This window comes from Meles meles, chromosome 1 (assembly GCF_922984935.1).
Source record: "Meles meles chromosome 1, mMelMel3.1 paternal haplotype, whole genome shotgun sequence".
Lineage (NCBI taxonomy): Eukaryota > Metazoa > Chordata > Mammalia > Carnivora > Mustelidae > Meles > Meles meles.
The window spans coordinates 31,804,845-31,822,398 of NC_060066.1; the positions used below are offsets into that span (position 1 = coordinate 31,804,845).

The 17,554-nt window shown below is 39.1% G+C and overlaps 1 protein-coding gene across 1 annotated transcript; it reads left to right on the plus strand.

Annotated features, from left to right (window-relative positions):
* Positions 1-704: 704 nt before the first annotated feature.
* Positions 705-11,030, plus strand: ABRA (actin binding Rho activating protein). Its single transcript, XM_045978302.1, has 2 exons — positions 705-1,369; positions 10,553-11,030. The coding sequence occupies exons 1-2, from the start codon at positions 705-707 to the stop codon at positions 11,028-11,030; spliced, it is 1,143 nt and encodes a 380-aa protein (XP_045834258.1).
* Positions 11,031-17,554: the final 6,524 nt, after the last annotated feature.

The following is a 17,554-nucleotide window of genomic DNA, read 5'->3' on the forward strand; positions in this document are numbered from 1 at the left end:
GCAATTCAATTTTGTGACCAGAAAACCTGGCCCTTGTCTCCCCCTTATCTGGGCCTCAGTTTTCCCATCTGGAAAATGAAGGTTGGATGAGGTGATTCTAAGGTCTCTACTGAATAGCAGTGACAACAAAAGAAAAAGGGAACTTAGGATCTTTGATAACTAGAATAAACAGCATGAGTTTTGAATCAGACAGATCTGGGTTTGAATCACAGATATTATTAGCTGTAGGAAGTTTGATTTCATTGTACTCTGCTATAAAATGGGACTTAATTAAGAGCTATATTGAGATTTAAATGGGAACAAGCCTATAATATTCCTAGCACAATTTGTGCTCATATTTTATGCTCCTATAAATGGTAGGACCATATTTTAAGGTCAGGAAGAACATAAGGCTGAGCACATGATCAAATCTAGTAATTTCCACTCTGGCACTCGAGAAGAAAGGGAGTGTGCATATCACTGTCCTTCAGCAGCAGAGATATTCCTCCGCCGTGATGGAACTGGAGACGTCAGGGTTTAAAAAAAGCACACCATCAGGGGAAGGCACCACATCTTGGCAAGAAATGTTTAACATAGTTTCCACCGTCACCAAACTCTTCCCCACCCCCCCTCACACCCTGCTTCTATTTAAATCTCAGGCACTCCCCAGGTTCATACTCATGTTAGTCAGTGCCCAGGCTACCGGCAGAGAAGAGAAGGGTGGCATGGCTCCGGGAGAAAAGGAAAGAGAGGAGGCCCCAGCCAAGCGTGCCCTCCGGAAGGTACGCACAGCCACCCTGGTGATCAGCTTGGCCCGAGGTTGGCAGCAGTGGGCAAATGAGAACAGCACCAGGCAGGCCCAAGAGCCCACAGGCTGGCAGCCCGGAGGGACCCAGGATGCACCCCAAGCCCCTAAGTCAGTGGTCAGCCCCACTCTCCACCAGCAAGCTCAGAGCACCCCAAAGTCCCCCTCCCAAAAGTCAGAGGGACATGGAGATGGACAAAGTTCAGAGGGAGCCACTGAAGTCTCTCCTATCAAAAGGAAAGAGGTGACCAAAACAGTCGTCAGCAAAGCTTATGAGAGAGGAGGGGATGTGAGCCACCTGAGCCACCGATACGAGGACGGCGACATTCCTGGAGCCGGGCACCCAGAAAATGACATTGACAGAATCCTCCACAGCCATGGCTCCCCGACACGGAGGAGGAAATGTGCCAACCTGGTATCCGAGCTGACCAAAGGCTGGAAAGAGATGGAACAGGATGAGCCCACGTGGAGGAGTGACAGCATCGACACAGAGGACAGCGGCTATGGAGGGGAGACTGAGGAGAGGCCCGAGCAGGACGGAGAGCAGGTGGTCACCACCAGAATCAAGCGCCCCTTGCCTTCCCAGTAAGTGAATGCCCCCCTTCGGCTGCTTATACTGCCTCTGAGCCCCAACCAGCCATGGGGACCGAGAGAGCAGGGAAATTCTCCCAAAGTTAGAATGAGAATCTTCAAAAGTAGGCAGGCGGCGAGGTCCTGTGGGGAAGGCTCTGCCTCTGGGCCAAAGGGGCAGTGCCAAGCTAGACATGGACCTCTGGGTCAAGGGCCTGTACTTTCCTGTTTCTTTATTATGTTTTGAACTGAATACTCCAGTTTTGGCTTCAACAAAGATGAAGCCACCAAAGAAGGATGTCTGCGTTGTGTACATTTTTTTAAAATAAAGTCTAGGACAAATAGCAAATTGGCTTCTCTGCAGACAATATGCTTGCTGGTAGACTAAGACTGGGCAAATCTTTCCCTTGTCTCAAACCAGTCTATAGCATTATCAGGGGACATGTCTTTGTCCCTAGGACCCTGTAAACCGCTGGGAGGCTGCCATCTAACTTGAGAGTAGGCTCTGAAGTTAGACAGACCCAAGTTCAAATTCCAGCTCTGGGGGCGCCTGGGTGGCTCAGTGGGTTAAGCTGCTGCCTTCGGCTCAGGTCATGATCTCAGGGTCCTGGGATCGAGTCCCACATCGGGCTCTCTGCTCAGCAGGGAGCCTGCTTCCTCCTCTCTCTCTGCCTGCCTCTCTGCCTACTTGTGATCTCTCTCTCTGTCAAATAAATAAATAAAATCTTTAAAAAAAAAAAATTCCAGCTCTGCTCTAACAATAGTTGATAATATCATATTATATACTCAAAAGTGGCTAAGAGAGTAGATCCTAGTTGTTCTCCTCTCTCACTGTCTCACACACGAACTGGTTATTTTTCTAAGCCCATTTCCTCCTTTGTAAAATGATAGCAAGAGTAAAATTTTGAGATAAATTCTATTGTATTGGAAGAAGTAAACGAGATTAAGGCTGCCAAGAATTCAGCACAGTACCTGCTTCCTATGCTCCATATATAAAAACTGTTATTATTCACATAGATTCTACCATTTGGCAATTTTTCAAAGTTTCAGAGAAGTTTTGTCCTGTTGGTAAACAATGACAGAAATGCTATTAAAGCTAGGTCATTAAAATACCACAATTCTAAGATATTTAGATGTCAAATACACATACCCCTCAACAGAGACTGAGCCATACTGATACAGTTCTTCAGACAAAAAATATGTCTTTCCTTTTAAGACTAACTCCAGGGGCGCCTGGGTGGTTCAGTGGGTTAAAGCCTCTGCCCTTGGCTCAGGTCATGATCTCAGGATTCTGGGATGGAGCCCCGCATCGGGCTCTCTGCTTGGCAGGGAGCCTGCTTCCTCTTCTCTCTCTCTCTCTGTCTGCCTCTCTGCCTACTTGTGATCTCTCTGTCTGTCAAATAAATAAATAAAATCTTAAAAAAAAAAGACAGTAACTCCACCTCCACATAATAGAAAGTCAGGATAATCTCACTTCACAACTATAGACTATCAAAATATGTGAAAAGCCTCTGATATGATGACTCCCTTTGGAAATATTAGTTGTGTAGGTGTGCTTCTTAAGCTTTATGAAACAATCAGAAAGTAAAGAACAAAACTGACACCTAATTTGACAAAACCTGTCATACAGTTTGTGACTCTAGAGGTGTTTTGAAAGAATTAGAACTATGATATCGCATGCTTTCAAGAAAAATGAAATGGCAAATCTAGATAATTGTAACGATGCTCACACATTTAGTGCACGCCACAGATGGCTAACATGCTCTGTCCTTTTATCTCTCACGATCTGATGAAGCAGGTATTATTATCCCAATTTAGGGACAGGAGCAGTATGGCTCAGAGGGGAGGTTTTACCCAGCAAGTTAGTGACAAAGCTGAGATGCGCTTGCCTCCAAATGCAGTGTTTTGAAACAGACATGGTGCTAACTACCACTCGGTGCCTTGAGGATGCTGTGGAGAGATCTGGTTTTGTGCTCTACTTACATTAATACAGACATTCAGAATCAGAAATAATTATTCTACCAGGAAATATGGAACCATAGTCTGATTCTGGTCTTGTGGATTTTTGGGTGTGTGTGTGTGTGTGTGTGTGTGTGTACGTGTATGTGTGTGCACTTGCTAGAAATGAAATAATAGAACCCAACAGAATAAAGATTGAGGATGGCACAAGGGAGATCTTCTGTCAGCATGGTTCAGATTGGCTTGAGGTAGGAAGTGGACTACTGGAGACAGTCTTTAATGCATGTAGTCTTCTTGGGCACTTTCTATGTTTCTTTCGATGTTTATTCATTTAATCCTCACAATGTTCTCATGGGCAGGTGTAGTATTCTCCACATTTGATAGATGGAGCATAAGATAAAGAAACAGTAGAAAATATGGGTAAGATTTTATAGCCTATGGGATTTGAACCCAGGCATTCTGGCTCTTGACCCCGCTCTCTTCACCACACTCTAAACTGGAAGTGGGGACTCACATACAGGACCCTTCTCAGGTTCTTACAATCAGACATGTACGTGGACACCTTCTTAGTGTGATGGAAAGGTGTATAAGTTTCAGGTGAGAGACAATTAGGTTTGAATCATGGTTACTTTGGCAAATTCTGTCTCTTTGTCCTCACGTAAAAAAAAAATAGATGTAGCTCATACAGTTATTTTGATATTGATTATGCAAAGCAATAGATCCAGAGGAACTCCTTAATAATTTGTACACATTATAATACAGGGGACCATTCCTTGTGATCCCAACCCTACAGGATACTAGGAGATTGGTCCTCAGGGTTGGGGCAGAGGATTGGGATTAAATCTCCTCTTTCCTCCTTTAGTTCCTTTCCCTTAGTCTTGAAGAACATAGGGTACCAGAATGTCGTACACAGAAACAACATCGCTTAGTGTCAGCAGTAACCCTAGCTGTGCCCAGAAAGCTTCAGCACAAGCCTGATGGGACTCTCAAATGCTGCTGGAGAAATGATCGTGACATTATTGACTAAGCCTGTATGAAAGGAGATTCTGTTCGTTTATTTTTCATTCTAAGCACCATTCTTTGCCCATATCCACCAATAGGGAGAAAGTTATGTATCACGAATGTTTAAGTAGAAGCAAAGAGAGGTTTTTTGGTGGTTAAGATGTTCTATGGACTGAAAAAAGTCAGGTTTGGTAAAAAATAGAGATATTCTTTACTAACAGAGATTTGCTAACTGGGTTTAAGTATGAAAATGCTTTATATTTAATGCTTTATTTTAAAAATGTTGAGTGTTTTGATTGTGTAGTTACATGACTTGTTTGGTCCAGCTCCTTTAGACAAAAGAAACTGCCTCCCTCTCCCATACAGTAATGGTGCAGTATTGAAGTGCCAATCATGCATTCATCCTCCCCACGTTACACTCAACAAAAATAGTTAATAGTGGGGAATAAGAAGGCCATTTTATAGATAAGGGAATTGACACGGAGAGACACTAAGAAATGTATCCATGTCATAGAGTTAGTACATGATTGAGCTTATGTTCTTAACTGCTCTGTTAGACTGATTCTCTCATCAGAGAATGGGCTCAAGAAAACTAAAATGGAGGTCAAAGTGTCAGCTTAATTAATGGAATCCCAATAACACTCTACGTGTAAGGTCTGGGTACAACTGTATTGAAGGATTTTGCTAGAAATAGAGCCAAAGTATGGCTTTCTGCTATTTGACCCCAACTCTAGAGTGTGGAATCCTTTCTATGGGTCTGAGGACAGTTACCAATGGGCAAGAAGAATCACGGGCCTGGCTCTCAAATCTGACTGATAACAGACAGAGATAAGTGTGACCCTGTGAAGGGCATGCTTCCATTCATCAAACTGGCTAGGCTTCCTGCAGAGAGGAGCAAACAAACCAGAGGAGCACATCCCTAGGAATTTGGAGAGGGTGACAGAAATTATTTGCTTTACTGACAGAGAAATGTTCCTGGGCGAAGAGGAGAAATGCTCCCTCTACAGGACAGTCTTTGGGATGGGGCCATGAAAGCAGGTCTCTGCTCTCTTCACGCAGATTCAAGACTGAGACCAGAAAATGTCACCTGGTGTCTGGGTGGCTCAGAGGGTTAAGCCTCTGCCTTCAGCTCAGGTCATGGTCTCAGGGTCTTGGGATAGAGCCCTGCATCGGGCTCTCTGAGGAACCGGGAGCCTGCTCCCCCCCACCGCCTGCTTGTGATCTCTATCTCTGCCAAATACATAAATAAATAAATAGAAAGAAAATGTCATCTCCACATCTCCCTGTGATATTTGAAACATCATTTGGTGATGCAGGTTAAGGCCATCTCCCAGAGTATTTCCAGAGCCAGAGAATTTGGTTAGGTTTGAAATATACCTTCCAGAATTTTTATTTCCTGTGCGGTTTATTCATATTAAATAATGTACCCACATAATTATTACTCCAAAATTATAAAACTATGATGCAATTAGTTCCTGTATTCTCATTAAATTGCTGAAAAGCCCATTCACATGAGAAAGCAGCACTCAAACTGATGTCATTTGATGACAGATGATAACAGATAAATAAGTTTCTGAATTTGTTTCAGTGATTGAACATACATTTTCCAATTAGAATGCTTATAATGTCTAGTACAGTTAGTTACTTTGCAATACTTGGACAGGGGAAATATTTATTGATTGACTATAAGAAAATTTGTTTATTAATAATGAAGAAACCAAGAAGCCAAGTTTAGATGAAATACTACTATCTTAAAATATGGGTGTGATGTCAGTCATTGAATATTGCTTTGCTTTCTATAAATTTATACTATACTATCTTCCTAAAGCTCAATCTAAACTATTATTCACATTTTTACTTAAAGATTAAAAAAAGGATTAGCTGGTATATTGTTTCTTATGTTCATTGACCAAGAAGATATTTAAGATATAAGATTTTCTAATCCTGGGCTACTTGGGTGACTCAATCATTAAGCATCTATCTTTGGCTCAGGTCACGATCTCAGGTCCTGGGATTTAGCCCTGAATCGAGCCCTGCATCGAAAGGGAGTCTGCCTCTCCCTTTCTCTCTGTCCCTGCCCTGCTTGTGTTCCCTGTCTCCCTCTAGCTCTGTTAAATAAATAAATAAAGTCTTAAAAAAAAAAAAAAGATTTTCTAATTCTGATTTAAGCATGAACTTTCAGGCTTTTTAGAAATTGGAAATACAGGGCACCTGGGTGGCTCAGCGGGTTAAAGCCTCTGCCTTTGGCTCAGGTCATAATCCCAGGGTCCTGGGATCGAGCCCCGTGTCTTGCTCTCTGCTCAGCAGGGAGCCTGCTTCCTCCTCTCTCTCCGCCTGCCTCTCTGCCTACTTGTGATCTCTTTCTCTCTGTCAAATAAATAAATAAATAAATAAGAAATTGGAAATACAAAAACATACAGAATGTTTAAAAGAGAGAGACAAACACTCATTAGGGTATTTCTCCTGGTACTTCATTTTTTATAATCTATGTTCTAAATCTTGTTTATTAGATGAATTCCTTTGCTTCCCTTCTCTCCAATGTTTTGGGAATTACAGTTTGACAATATAACAAATGGACATCAAGATTTAGGAGGTGATTTTTAAAAGATAAATGCTTCACTTCCTCAGAGACTTATTAACTCACCAACTTCAACCCCATCCCTAATGACATAGGGTTTCAAGATTCAGGGACTCTAAGTTCCTAATGCAAATTAGAGGGAAAAAAACCCTACATCAATTATCAGAGGCCCATATAACATACAGTTTAAACAAGTTACCTTGGGAGGCTAATTTGAATATTCTTTCTTTCTTTCTTTCTTTCTTTTTTGCTTTCTTTAAATCATAAAATCAATATGATACCAAGAGGAAAGATAATTTGTTAAAGAAGAAAAAAAGAAACAACTGCCATCTGGATACTAACAATTATTTTCAATTGTGTACATGCCATTGACTTCCTCATCTTGATGTGTACACATTTTATATAGTTAGAATTTTGCCGTATACTCAATTTGGTATTACTCTGATTATCTTCACAGATGTCTTTTAATGGCTACTTTAAAAAAAATTATTGACTATTCAATAAGATCCTAAAACAGTGTCTGACACACAGTCAGTGTCATAAATACCTTAATAAAAAGATGGAAAGTATGCCAACTTGGCTAGAAGTTTCTTATTTTTTAAAAAAAGATTTTATTTGTTTATTTGACAGAGAGATACAGCGAGAGAAGGAATGCAAGCAGGGGGAGAGGGAGAGGGAAAAGCAGGCTCCCCGCTGAGCAGGAAGCCTGATGCGGGGCTCCATTCCAGGACCCTGTGATCATGACCTGAGCAGAAGGCAGACACTTAATGACTGAGCCACCCAGGCACACCCAGAAGTTCCTTAAAGGAAAAATTACAGTAGCTCCCCCTTATCTGTGGGAGATATGTTCTAAGACCTCCGTGAATGCTTAAAAATGCAGGAAATACCAAACCTATATATCCTATGTTTTTTCCTATACATATATGTCTATGAAAAAGCTTAATTTATAAATTAGGCACAGTAAGAAATTTTAGCCACAACAATAATAGAACAATTATAACTATACTATAGTAAAAGTTATGTGAATGTGGTCTCTCTTTCAAAATACCTTATTGTTCTATACTCACTCTTACTCTATACTTGCTCTATACTCTATACTTACTGTATACTCTACATTGTTCTATACTCACTCTTACTATGATGGTGTGAGATGACAAAATGCCTATGTGATGAGGGGTGGCTGTGTGGCTCAGTAAGATAAGTGTCTGACTCCTGATTTCTGCTTGGGTCATGATCTCTCAGGGTTATGAGTTCAAGCCCCATGTCAGGTTCCACACTAGGCATGGAGCCTGCTTGGGATTCTCTCTCTCCCTCTGTCCCTCCCCACTCATGTGCCCTCTCTCATAAAGGAAAGAAAGAGGAAGGAAGGAAGAAAGGAAGGGAGGAAAAAAGAAAAAAAATGCATACGTGATGAGATGAAGTGAGATGAAGGATATAGGCACGGTGATGTAGCATTAGGTTACTATTGACCTGATGACTCATTAGAAGGAGGTTCATTTGCCTCCGGACTGTAGTTGCCTGTGGGTAACTGAACCTGGGAATAAGGGGGAAGTACTGTATTACAGTTTATAATACAGGACAGAACTGTAGTCAGTATTTGGGAGACACAAGTATGAGTTAACAAATTATGCCATTCTCTTCAATTTCTTCTGAGATGTTTCAAGTCTCTTCTCTAGCAGGATGTCCCTGCCTCAAATCAGGTATGAGCGTTGGGTTATGCTGGGATGGCCTTGAGCTCGTTATTCAAGACTATGCTTGTCATGTATTGCCATGAATCGAAGGGGAGAAGGCGTTTGCTCTCATCTGATAATGAGATCAAGCAGCCCCTACTCTGGGAAGCTAAATAGGGACAGTCTATGGAGAGGCAGGTGATGGTGAGGATCAGCAAGGCTGAGAGAAATCCATCCCATTTCAGTATGGTATAATTCCTAGCACTTTTCCATATGCGCATGACTTTTAAAAATTGCAGTAACTGTGTATAGATTTTTGCATGCTATTTCCCAATTTACTTTGTCATATGTTTTTGTCCAAGTGGCTATAAAGAATAGCAGTGTTCTACGTATCAGCTGTACCCCCAGTTTGAGCTCCGTCGTAATAATGAAACAGAATGCCTCAAGAATAGTTTTGAACATAGAACATGGGAATTAGTGAAAGTTTGCCATCTAGTGGCTGTTAATGCCTCTTTTGAAAATGTTAATACAAGTACATGTGTCTCCCTATCCATGTCTGTGTGTCTGTGAGTTTCCTGCCTTTGGATAACCAGATTTCAGGATGTGAGATTGGGTAGTGAGGAATACCCACACCGGACACGTAACGGGGCTTTGAATAGAGACTTGTGAGAGTTTGGAAGAAAGGGCTGCTTAGCTCAGGCACACTGCTCACTCCCCGACTGCAGGAGGCTCTGCACCTCCTGTCCCAGTGCTTCCAGGCACTTGGTGCAGGGGAGAAGGAAGGGTGGGTCGCTTGTGATGTTGAGGACTATAAATCTCTGACTTTTTCATAGTCCAGTAGTTCATGTTTTACTCACGAAGGCAAGGAGATCTAGGAAAAAGGGTCTAGGAGACTGGAGATAAAAAAGACAGAGAAATCTTTTAAAGATAAATTTTACCCACTTTAAAATTGGCCTGTACCTTCATGTCACTACCAATCTAAACTTTCAAGGCTGTTTTTGTTTTGATTTTGTTTGTTTGTTTTGCTTTTTAAATAAGAAAATGCATTCCACATTGCAAAGACACACACACCTGTGAAACACAACTCATCTACTTATTGGACACTGTACCCGGGGGAGTGACAGACATCCCTGCACAGTGGGGAGGCATTGACTTCAGCCTCAGACAGTGGGTGTTTGAATTCTACCTTTGCCACTGGTTTAGGGCAGTATTTTGCAGTAGTTACACACAGGCCTGGTTCAAATCCCAGCACTATCACTTACCAGGTTTGTGACTTTAAGCGAGTAATTTAACCACCCTGACCTCAGCTTCCTCATCTGGGAAGTGAGAATAGTCAGATAAAATGTCTCATAAAATGGTTGTAGGAATGTTAATATAACGTATTTAGAAAAATGCTAGCACAAAGTATTTGATAAATGTTACTATTGCTAGCGGCTGTCTTCTATCTTTACAACTTGATATTCCAAAATTTGTGGCACATCATTGATACTAATTAAATATGCTCTCATCAAAAATCTATATATGAACATATATACATACGTGAATAATACAATGTATATATGCTACTGTAATAAGCCTTATTTTGGGGAAATAACGGGTTTCTGAAGCCCTATACAACGTGGTTTCCCTTAAAACATTCATATGATTCCAATGCTAAAATGTCATCAACATGTAATTTTAAGACATTCATATTTACATTATATTTGTGAAAAGAAGATTTTTTTCCTGAAATAGAGTTTAATATTTTTTATGGTGCACCAAAATGAGGACAATGGTCGTTGTCAGCCCTCCTCAAGTAAAAATAAAGAACAATGGTGTGACTGTTCTAATTTTTCTTCTTTCATTTCTACTTTATTGTCTTATTATATTGTTTATAATGAAGAAAATTACACTTACATAAAGACGCCTATACGCAGGAAGTACAAAGAGAAAGCAGCACTTGGATGTTAAGTATCAGGATCTTGATTCTTCATTCTCTCTCCCTTTTAGGGCAAATAGATTCACAGAGAAACTCAACTGCAAGGCCCAACAGAAATACAGCCAAGTGGACAGCCTGAAAGGGAGATGGCAACAATGGGCTGATGAACACATACAATCCCAGAAGCTCAATCCTTTCAGTGAGGAATTCGATTATCAGCTGGCCATGTCCACCCGCCTTCACAAAGGAGACGAAGGCTACGGGCGTCCCAAGGAGGGAACCAAAACGGCGGAAAGGGCCAAGCGAGCCGAGGAGCACATCTACAGAGAGATCATGGACATGTGCTTCATCATCCGCACCATGGCCCACCACCGACGAGATGGCAAGATCCAGGTTACTTTTGGAGATCTCTTTGACCGCTATGTGCGTATCTCAGATAAAGTGGTGGGCATTCTCATGCGTGCCAGGAAGCATGGGCTGGTTGACTTCGAAGGAGAGATGCTGTGGCAAGGCCGAGATGACCATGTCGTGATTACTCTACTCCAGTGAACCTTCCGCAACGAAAGCCAGACTTGACCCACTGCTGTCTTAATGCCAAATGCTAATGCAGTAAAAATTAAAATGCAAACCACTCTGTAATAAGTTAGTAAATATTAAACAATTTTTACATAAATGACTTTTGGGGACTCCATTTCTGAGGAAGTTTGAAGATGTTGAAGAAGTGCACACAGCCTATTAGAAGGCATGTAGAGTGTTATCAGTTTACAATAATGGCATAAATATTTGAAATTGTACTTACCCTTTAGGCAAAAATATTTGGCTATTAGTTGCAGAAATTATTATAGATCTTTAAACAGTTGCCACATCTAAGAAAAATGCTGATTTTAAGGAAACATTAGCAGGACATATTAAGATGTGTCATTTTGGGGAAAAGAATTCAGTTAAGTTTGGCAAAACTAAAAATATTCTAAGAAGCTAGACTTTGTATTATTTCTATCAAAGCATCACTTATAAAATAAACACATAAGTAAAAAGTATCCAGATGTGGAAATTGATGAAATTTGTTAGCTTGGAATTTAAAAGATTTCCAATAGGAATTAGTTGTCCTTTTTGTATGATTTGCACAAATCACATAAAAACAAACATCGCTGGTGTTCTTAAAGCTAAAAGAGAGGGTGGTATGTTTACCATCACCGTTAAAGTAGTATACAGGTGAGAGATTCAGAATTAACTGTCTTTGTAGGACTTCTTGGAGGAGTTTATTTTTTCTCAAAACATTAATGCATCATGCTGCTTACACTTATGTTAGTGTATACAATGAAGTAGGAATACAGAAAATTCTACAATGAAGTGGAATATTCAGTGTAAAAGAATCTGATAGAATCATTGGAAAATTAGAAACACATTTGAGTCATTTTAATTTTCTTGATGCTCTAACAAATTTTATGAAATACCTGAGAGTCATAAAATGGCATTATTAGTTTTGCCAAAGTAAAAAAACCTGTTTCATATAATGACAGAAAAGTTTCGTGGGCATTAATCTGTTACTTATTTTTTCTCAGATTTAATGTGTCTTACAAAATTCTAAAAACCAACTGACTAAGATGTGACGTTTTAATTCTTACTAATTTCACTGAAAGTTGGTAATTATAGTACTTCCGTGTTAAATACAGAAATTAATGTCAAATTATAATACCTCAAGGTAATAGACACATTCATAATAGTTAGATGTTAGGTTTACTATAAAGTATGGATTAAACTACTATAGGAATTATCTTTGTTTTCATGTATGATTCTCTTTCAAACTGAAAGTTCCAATATCTTCTTAAAGAAGAATATGTATTTTTGTTTCCCTAATAGATTTATTAAATTACAAATTAATGACCAATATTTCTAAACAGAATTTCATATAAGATCTACACTTCTATCACAGTGAAACCTATGTCAACATTTAAAGTCATGCACAAGAATAAAAGATATTTTCTATATTTCCTGTTCTTGTTTATATATTACTGTTTTAATGTTATATTCCACAATACCACTTTATTGTGCTTGAAATACAACAAAATTATAAGAGTGCAGATTGGGTTACTTCTAGTGTTTGTGGAATATTTAGACCAAGGCTTCAAAAGAATTTCCTCATTATCAGCTCTGAACGATAACCATTATGCAGCCACTGGAGCAGATAGTCCAAACTTCATTTTGTTGGAATCTGAGGATGGAGTTAGAAAAGTCTTCTCAGAGAGCCTGCAGTAACACTCCTCTGAATAAGGTATGGCTGTGAAGTCGGAAATCTAGTTCCCTTAGAGGAGAATGCCTGCTATGTGAGAGAATTTTATCCTAAAACTTCATGATAAGAAAATGTATAATTGAAAAACAGCTTTTAGACCAAAAAAACAAAAAACAAAAAACAAAATAACAAAAAAACTCAGGTGGCAAACGTCCTCATAGATATTTTTTATAGTTGTCAAATAATGAAAATTACACATGAAATATACATCATCAGTAGCATTTTACCAATGATAATTTTATACACTCAATAAGCAGCAGTATACAATCAGTTTCCAAATCTTCAGAATTTTTCTTTTCCAAACTTTCAGTAAGAAGTTTTAAGAGTTTGGGGGCAGCTGAAATGTACTTTTTAAATACCCCTTCTGTTCAGACCACCAAATGTTTGGTGACTTTCAATTATTATAACTTTAAGTTTCAGAACTTCCTGATTCCCAAGTTCACCTTCTTACCATTCTTCCCTCCGGCCCCCAACAGGAGGGAAGTCCTAAGTTCTAGTTTTTGCACCTATATTCATTTGCCTTCCACTTTGAATTTGTCAAACTTAAGTTCCTTTTCTCAATACTACCAACAGGTATATTGGGTGTTGATTCTCACATGATGTGGGGATAATTCTGGGTAAGACAAACTTTGAGTCTATGGGAACTCATGCTCAGGGAAGTGCTGCTGAACTTCAAGTCACTCTGTTCAGAGGTAAGAAGAGCAGAAGTCCATCTGGCCCCTGCTAAAGTGGCCTCTTAGTGAAGATGCTCCCTTAGGATTCCTAGAATGTTCCTTTTTATCCCCAATACCTCCAACATTTTTTAGTACACAGTAAGAGCACAGTTAATGTCTATTGAATTATTTGCTTTACAAATGCACTGTACAATCTGACCTCTCAGGCTAGAGGTTTTCAGAGAGCTATGGTTCCCTTACTGTCATCCCAACAAGGGTGCTCTGATGACTTTTTGTGCCCATTTTGGGGGCATGTTGGTATCTAACAAAATTACATTTCATTTATTTTTTAAAATTTTTAAAAAGATTTTATTTATTTGACAGAGATCGCAAGTAGGCAGAGAGGCAGGCAGAGAGAGACAGGGAAGCAGGCTCCCTGCGAGCAGAGAGCCTGATGTGGGGCTTGATCCCAGGACCCTGAGATCATGGCCTGAGGGGAAGGCAGAGGCTTAACCCAATGAGCCACCCAGGCGCCCATGCATTTATTTTCTGACCAAGAAATTCTACTCCTAAAATTTTCCTTGAAGATAAAACAATATGAAAACATATGCATAATGCATTATTTTAAATTGTAAAATACTGGAAAAACCTAATACATATGGGAACATTGCCGAATAAATTATGGTACACCCACACAATGGATGCAGTTCTAAAAAAAAACCAAAAATCTTTTGAGAACTGGAGTTATTTTTAGTGTGTATACATATGCATGCACACATATACACACACTGGATTATACACACACTGGATTATATATGTGCATGTTTGTGTGTATATATAAATGTACACACACACACACACACACACATATATATATATATATATATATATATAAATAATAGAGGATAACCAGAAATAATGAAATTGATTTCCTGTAGGGATGGGGGGAATTGGATTCAGAGAGACAAAATTCTGCAGAGTTTGACTTTTGAATCCTTTAAATCCTTACATATACAAAAAGTAAAATTAAAGACAGAAAAAATGAAATTGAATACAAACAAGATTAATAAATCGAATTCTATTTCAAATTCTTAACCACATAGGATAAAAAGTGTACGTAAGTCTTGAATACAATATTTTGATTAAATATCTTCAGTTTAAAGACAAACAACCGGCAAAGGAATATTTTACTTTTTCTGTATAGGTGTAGCAATTCTGAAACTATAATGGGTATATCGTCAGATTAAGCAAATCAGCAATATATTGGTATTCTCACAGTGGGAGAAGATACAAACATGGAGTGAGGGAAGACAAGGAAGAAGTCCATAATGTTAGATTGCTATTAGAGGTGTTAGTGTGCATTCATGATATGGATTTACTTCCTTCTCCTAAAAGGCCCTAGAAGCAAAGCCATTGAAGCAGCAGCAAGCACATCTAACATTCAGATTTCTGGGTGCCTGGGTGGCTCACTTGGTTAAGCATCAGCCTTTGGCTCAGGTCATGACCTCAGAGGCCTGGGATCCAGCCCTGCTCTCTGCTCTCTGCTCAGTGGGAAGTCTGCTTCTCCCTTTCCCTCTTCCTCTGTGCTCTCTCAAATAAATACAATCTTTGAAAAAAAAAAATTCGGATCTCAGAATATCATTCTTCTTGAAAAGAAACATGTCTACTTGGAGAAATGGCTGCTTCTAGGATTGGGTTACAAAAAGTACGGGTAAATCTGGAACAGGGCCAAGCACCTAAGAAAATGAAGAAATGTACAGAGGTCAGTTTGACAGGGCACTCACTGGTTAAATATATGACAGAAATAGATTATAACACTTCAAACTAAAAAAAAAAAAAAAAAACCCAACCATTAGTTCATACCAATAATACATACTCAAGTGATAAAAGAAAGTTCTTACAGTAAATGCCAACTAAGAAATGTGCTGAGAATGAAAGAAAAATAATTTTACAAAAATTTCTGTAGTTCAGACAAGAATCCTCAATGAATACCAAAAACCTGAAAATCTGGAGAACAGAATAATTATGATATTAAAGTATTTCCCCACACATACCTTATTAATTACAAAGGGAAAATGATAGTAATGCAAAAGCATAGTGGACACCATATTAATAAATTAATCCAAGCTATTATCTCCAATAAGGGGATAAACATATATGTGCATCTTTATATGCAGAGAGCACAGCATCACTTCTGTGGTTTTCTTGCCAAAAATGCGTAACCTAAATATAGGAAAAAATTTAGACAGAGACAAGCAGATGAACATTCTATAATCCTGAGCTCTTCAAACATATCACTCATAAAACACAAAGAATGACTAATGAACTTTTCCAAGTTAGAGGAGATAAAAACAACTAACTGTAATGCAGAATCCTGGATTGGATAATGGATCAGGAAAAATAATGCTTTGAAGACATGATTAGGACCATTGGTGAAATTAAAATGTGGATGGCATATTAAATCAAAATATTGTATTACATTAGATTTCCTGAATTCAAACACTGTAGTGTGGCTATATAAAAGGATACCCCAGTTCTTAGGAGATGCACACAAGTACATATGTAAAGTGTAATAGAATTGGAATCAGCATAATGGGTGAGTGGATAGATGTGTGGTGGAAGGGGGAGATAGTGGGGAGAGGAAAAAGCAAATAGTCTATAAACATTCTAATACTTACCTCTTGGTTAAGAAGTCCACATATTAAAGAATCATGTCATCTGCAAAGAGAGAGAGATTGACTTCTTCCTTGCCAATTTGGATACCTTTTATTTCTCTTTGTTGTCTGATTACTGTTGCTAGGACTTCTAATACTATGTTTAACAAGAGTGGTGAGAGAGGGCATCCTTGTCGTGTTCCTGATCTCAATGGGAAGGCTGCAAGCTTTTTCCCATTGAGGATGATATTTGCTGTGGGTCTTTCATAGATAGATTTTATGAAGTTCAGGAATGTTCCCTCTATCCCTATACTTTTGAAGAGTTTTAATCAGGAAAGGATGTTGGATTTTGTCAAATGGTTTATCTGCATCAATTGAGAGGACCATGTGGTTCTTCTCTCTTCTCTTATTGATTTGTTCTATCACATTGATTGATTTGCGAATGTTGAACCAACCTTGTAACCCAGGGATGAATCCCACCTGGTCATGGTGGATAATCTTTTTAATGTGCTGCTGGATCCCGTTTGCTAGGATCTTGTTGAGAATCTTAGCATCCATATTCATTAGTGATATTGGTCTGAAATTCTCCTTTTTGGTAGGGTCTTTGCCTGGTTTGGGGATCAGGGTAATGCTGGCTTCATAAAACGAGTCTGGAAGTTTTCCTTCTGCTTCAGTTTTTTGGAACAGCTTCAGAAGAATTGGTGTTATTTCTTCTTTGAAAGTTTGGTAGAATTCCCCAGGGAATCCGTCAGGTCCTGGGCTCTTTTTTGGGGAGGTTTTTGATCACTGTTTCAATCTCATTACTAGATATCGATCTATTCAGGTTGTCAATTTCTTCCTGGTTCAATTTTGGGAGTTTAGTTTTCCAGGAATGCATCCATTTCATCTAGGTTGCTTAGTTTATTGACATATAATTGTTGGTAATAATTTCTGATGATTGTTTCTATTTCCTTGGTGTTAGTTGTGATCTCTCCCTTTTCATTCATAATTTTATTAATTTGGGCTTTCTCTCTTTTCTTTTGGATTAGTGTGGCCAGTGGTTTATCGATCTTATTGATTCTTTCAAAAAACCAGCTTCTAGTTTCATTGATACGTTCTACTGTATCTCTGGTTTCTACCTCATTGATCTCTGCTCTAATCTTGATTATTTCCCTTCTTGCGTGTGGAGTTGGTTTGATTTGTTGTTGATTCTCCAGTTCTTTAAGGTGTAGAGACAGCTGGTGTATTCTGGATTTTTCAATTTTTTTGAGGGAGGCTTGGATGGCTATGTGTTTCCCCCTTAGAACCACCTTTGCTGTATCCCATAGGTTTTGGACCGAAGTGTCTTCATTCTCATTGGTTTCCATGAATTGTTTAAGTTCATCTTTATCTCCTGGTTGATCCAAGCATTCTTAAGCAAGGTGGTCTTTAGCTTCCAGGTGTTTGAGTTCCTTCTTAACTTTTCCTTGTGATTGAGTTCCAGTTTCAAAGCATTGT

Coding starts and splice junctions, on each gene's coding strand:
- ABRA (XM_045978302.1), top strand. CDS start 705: ATGGCTCCGGGAGAAAAGGAAAGAGAGGAGGCCCCAGCCAAGCGTGCC. Junction 1,370..10,552: donor AAGCGCCCCTTGCCTTCCCA/GTAAGTGAATGC, acceptor TCTCCCTTTTAG/GGCAAATAGATTCACAGAGA.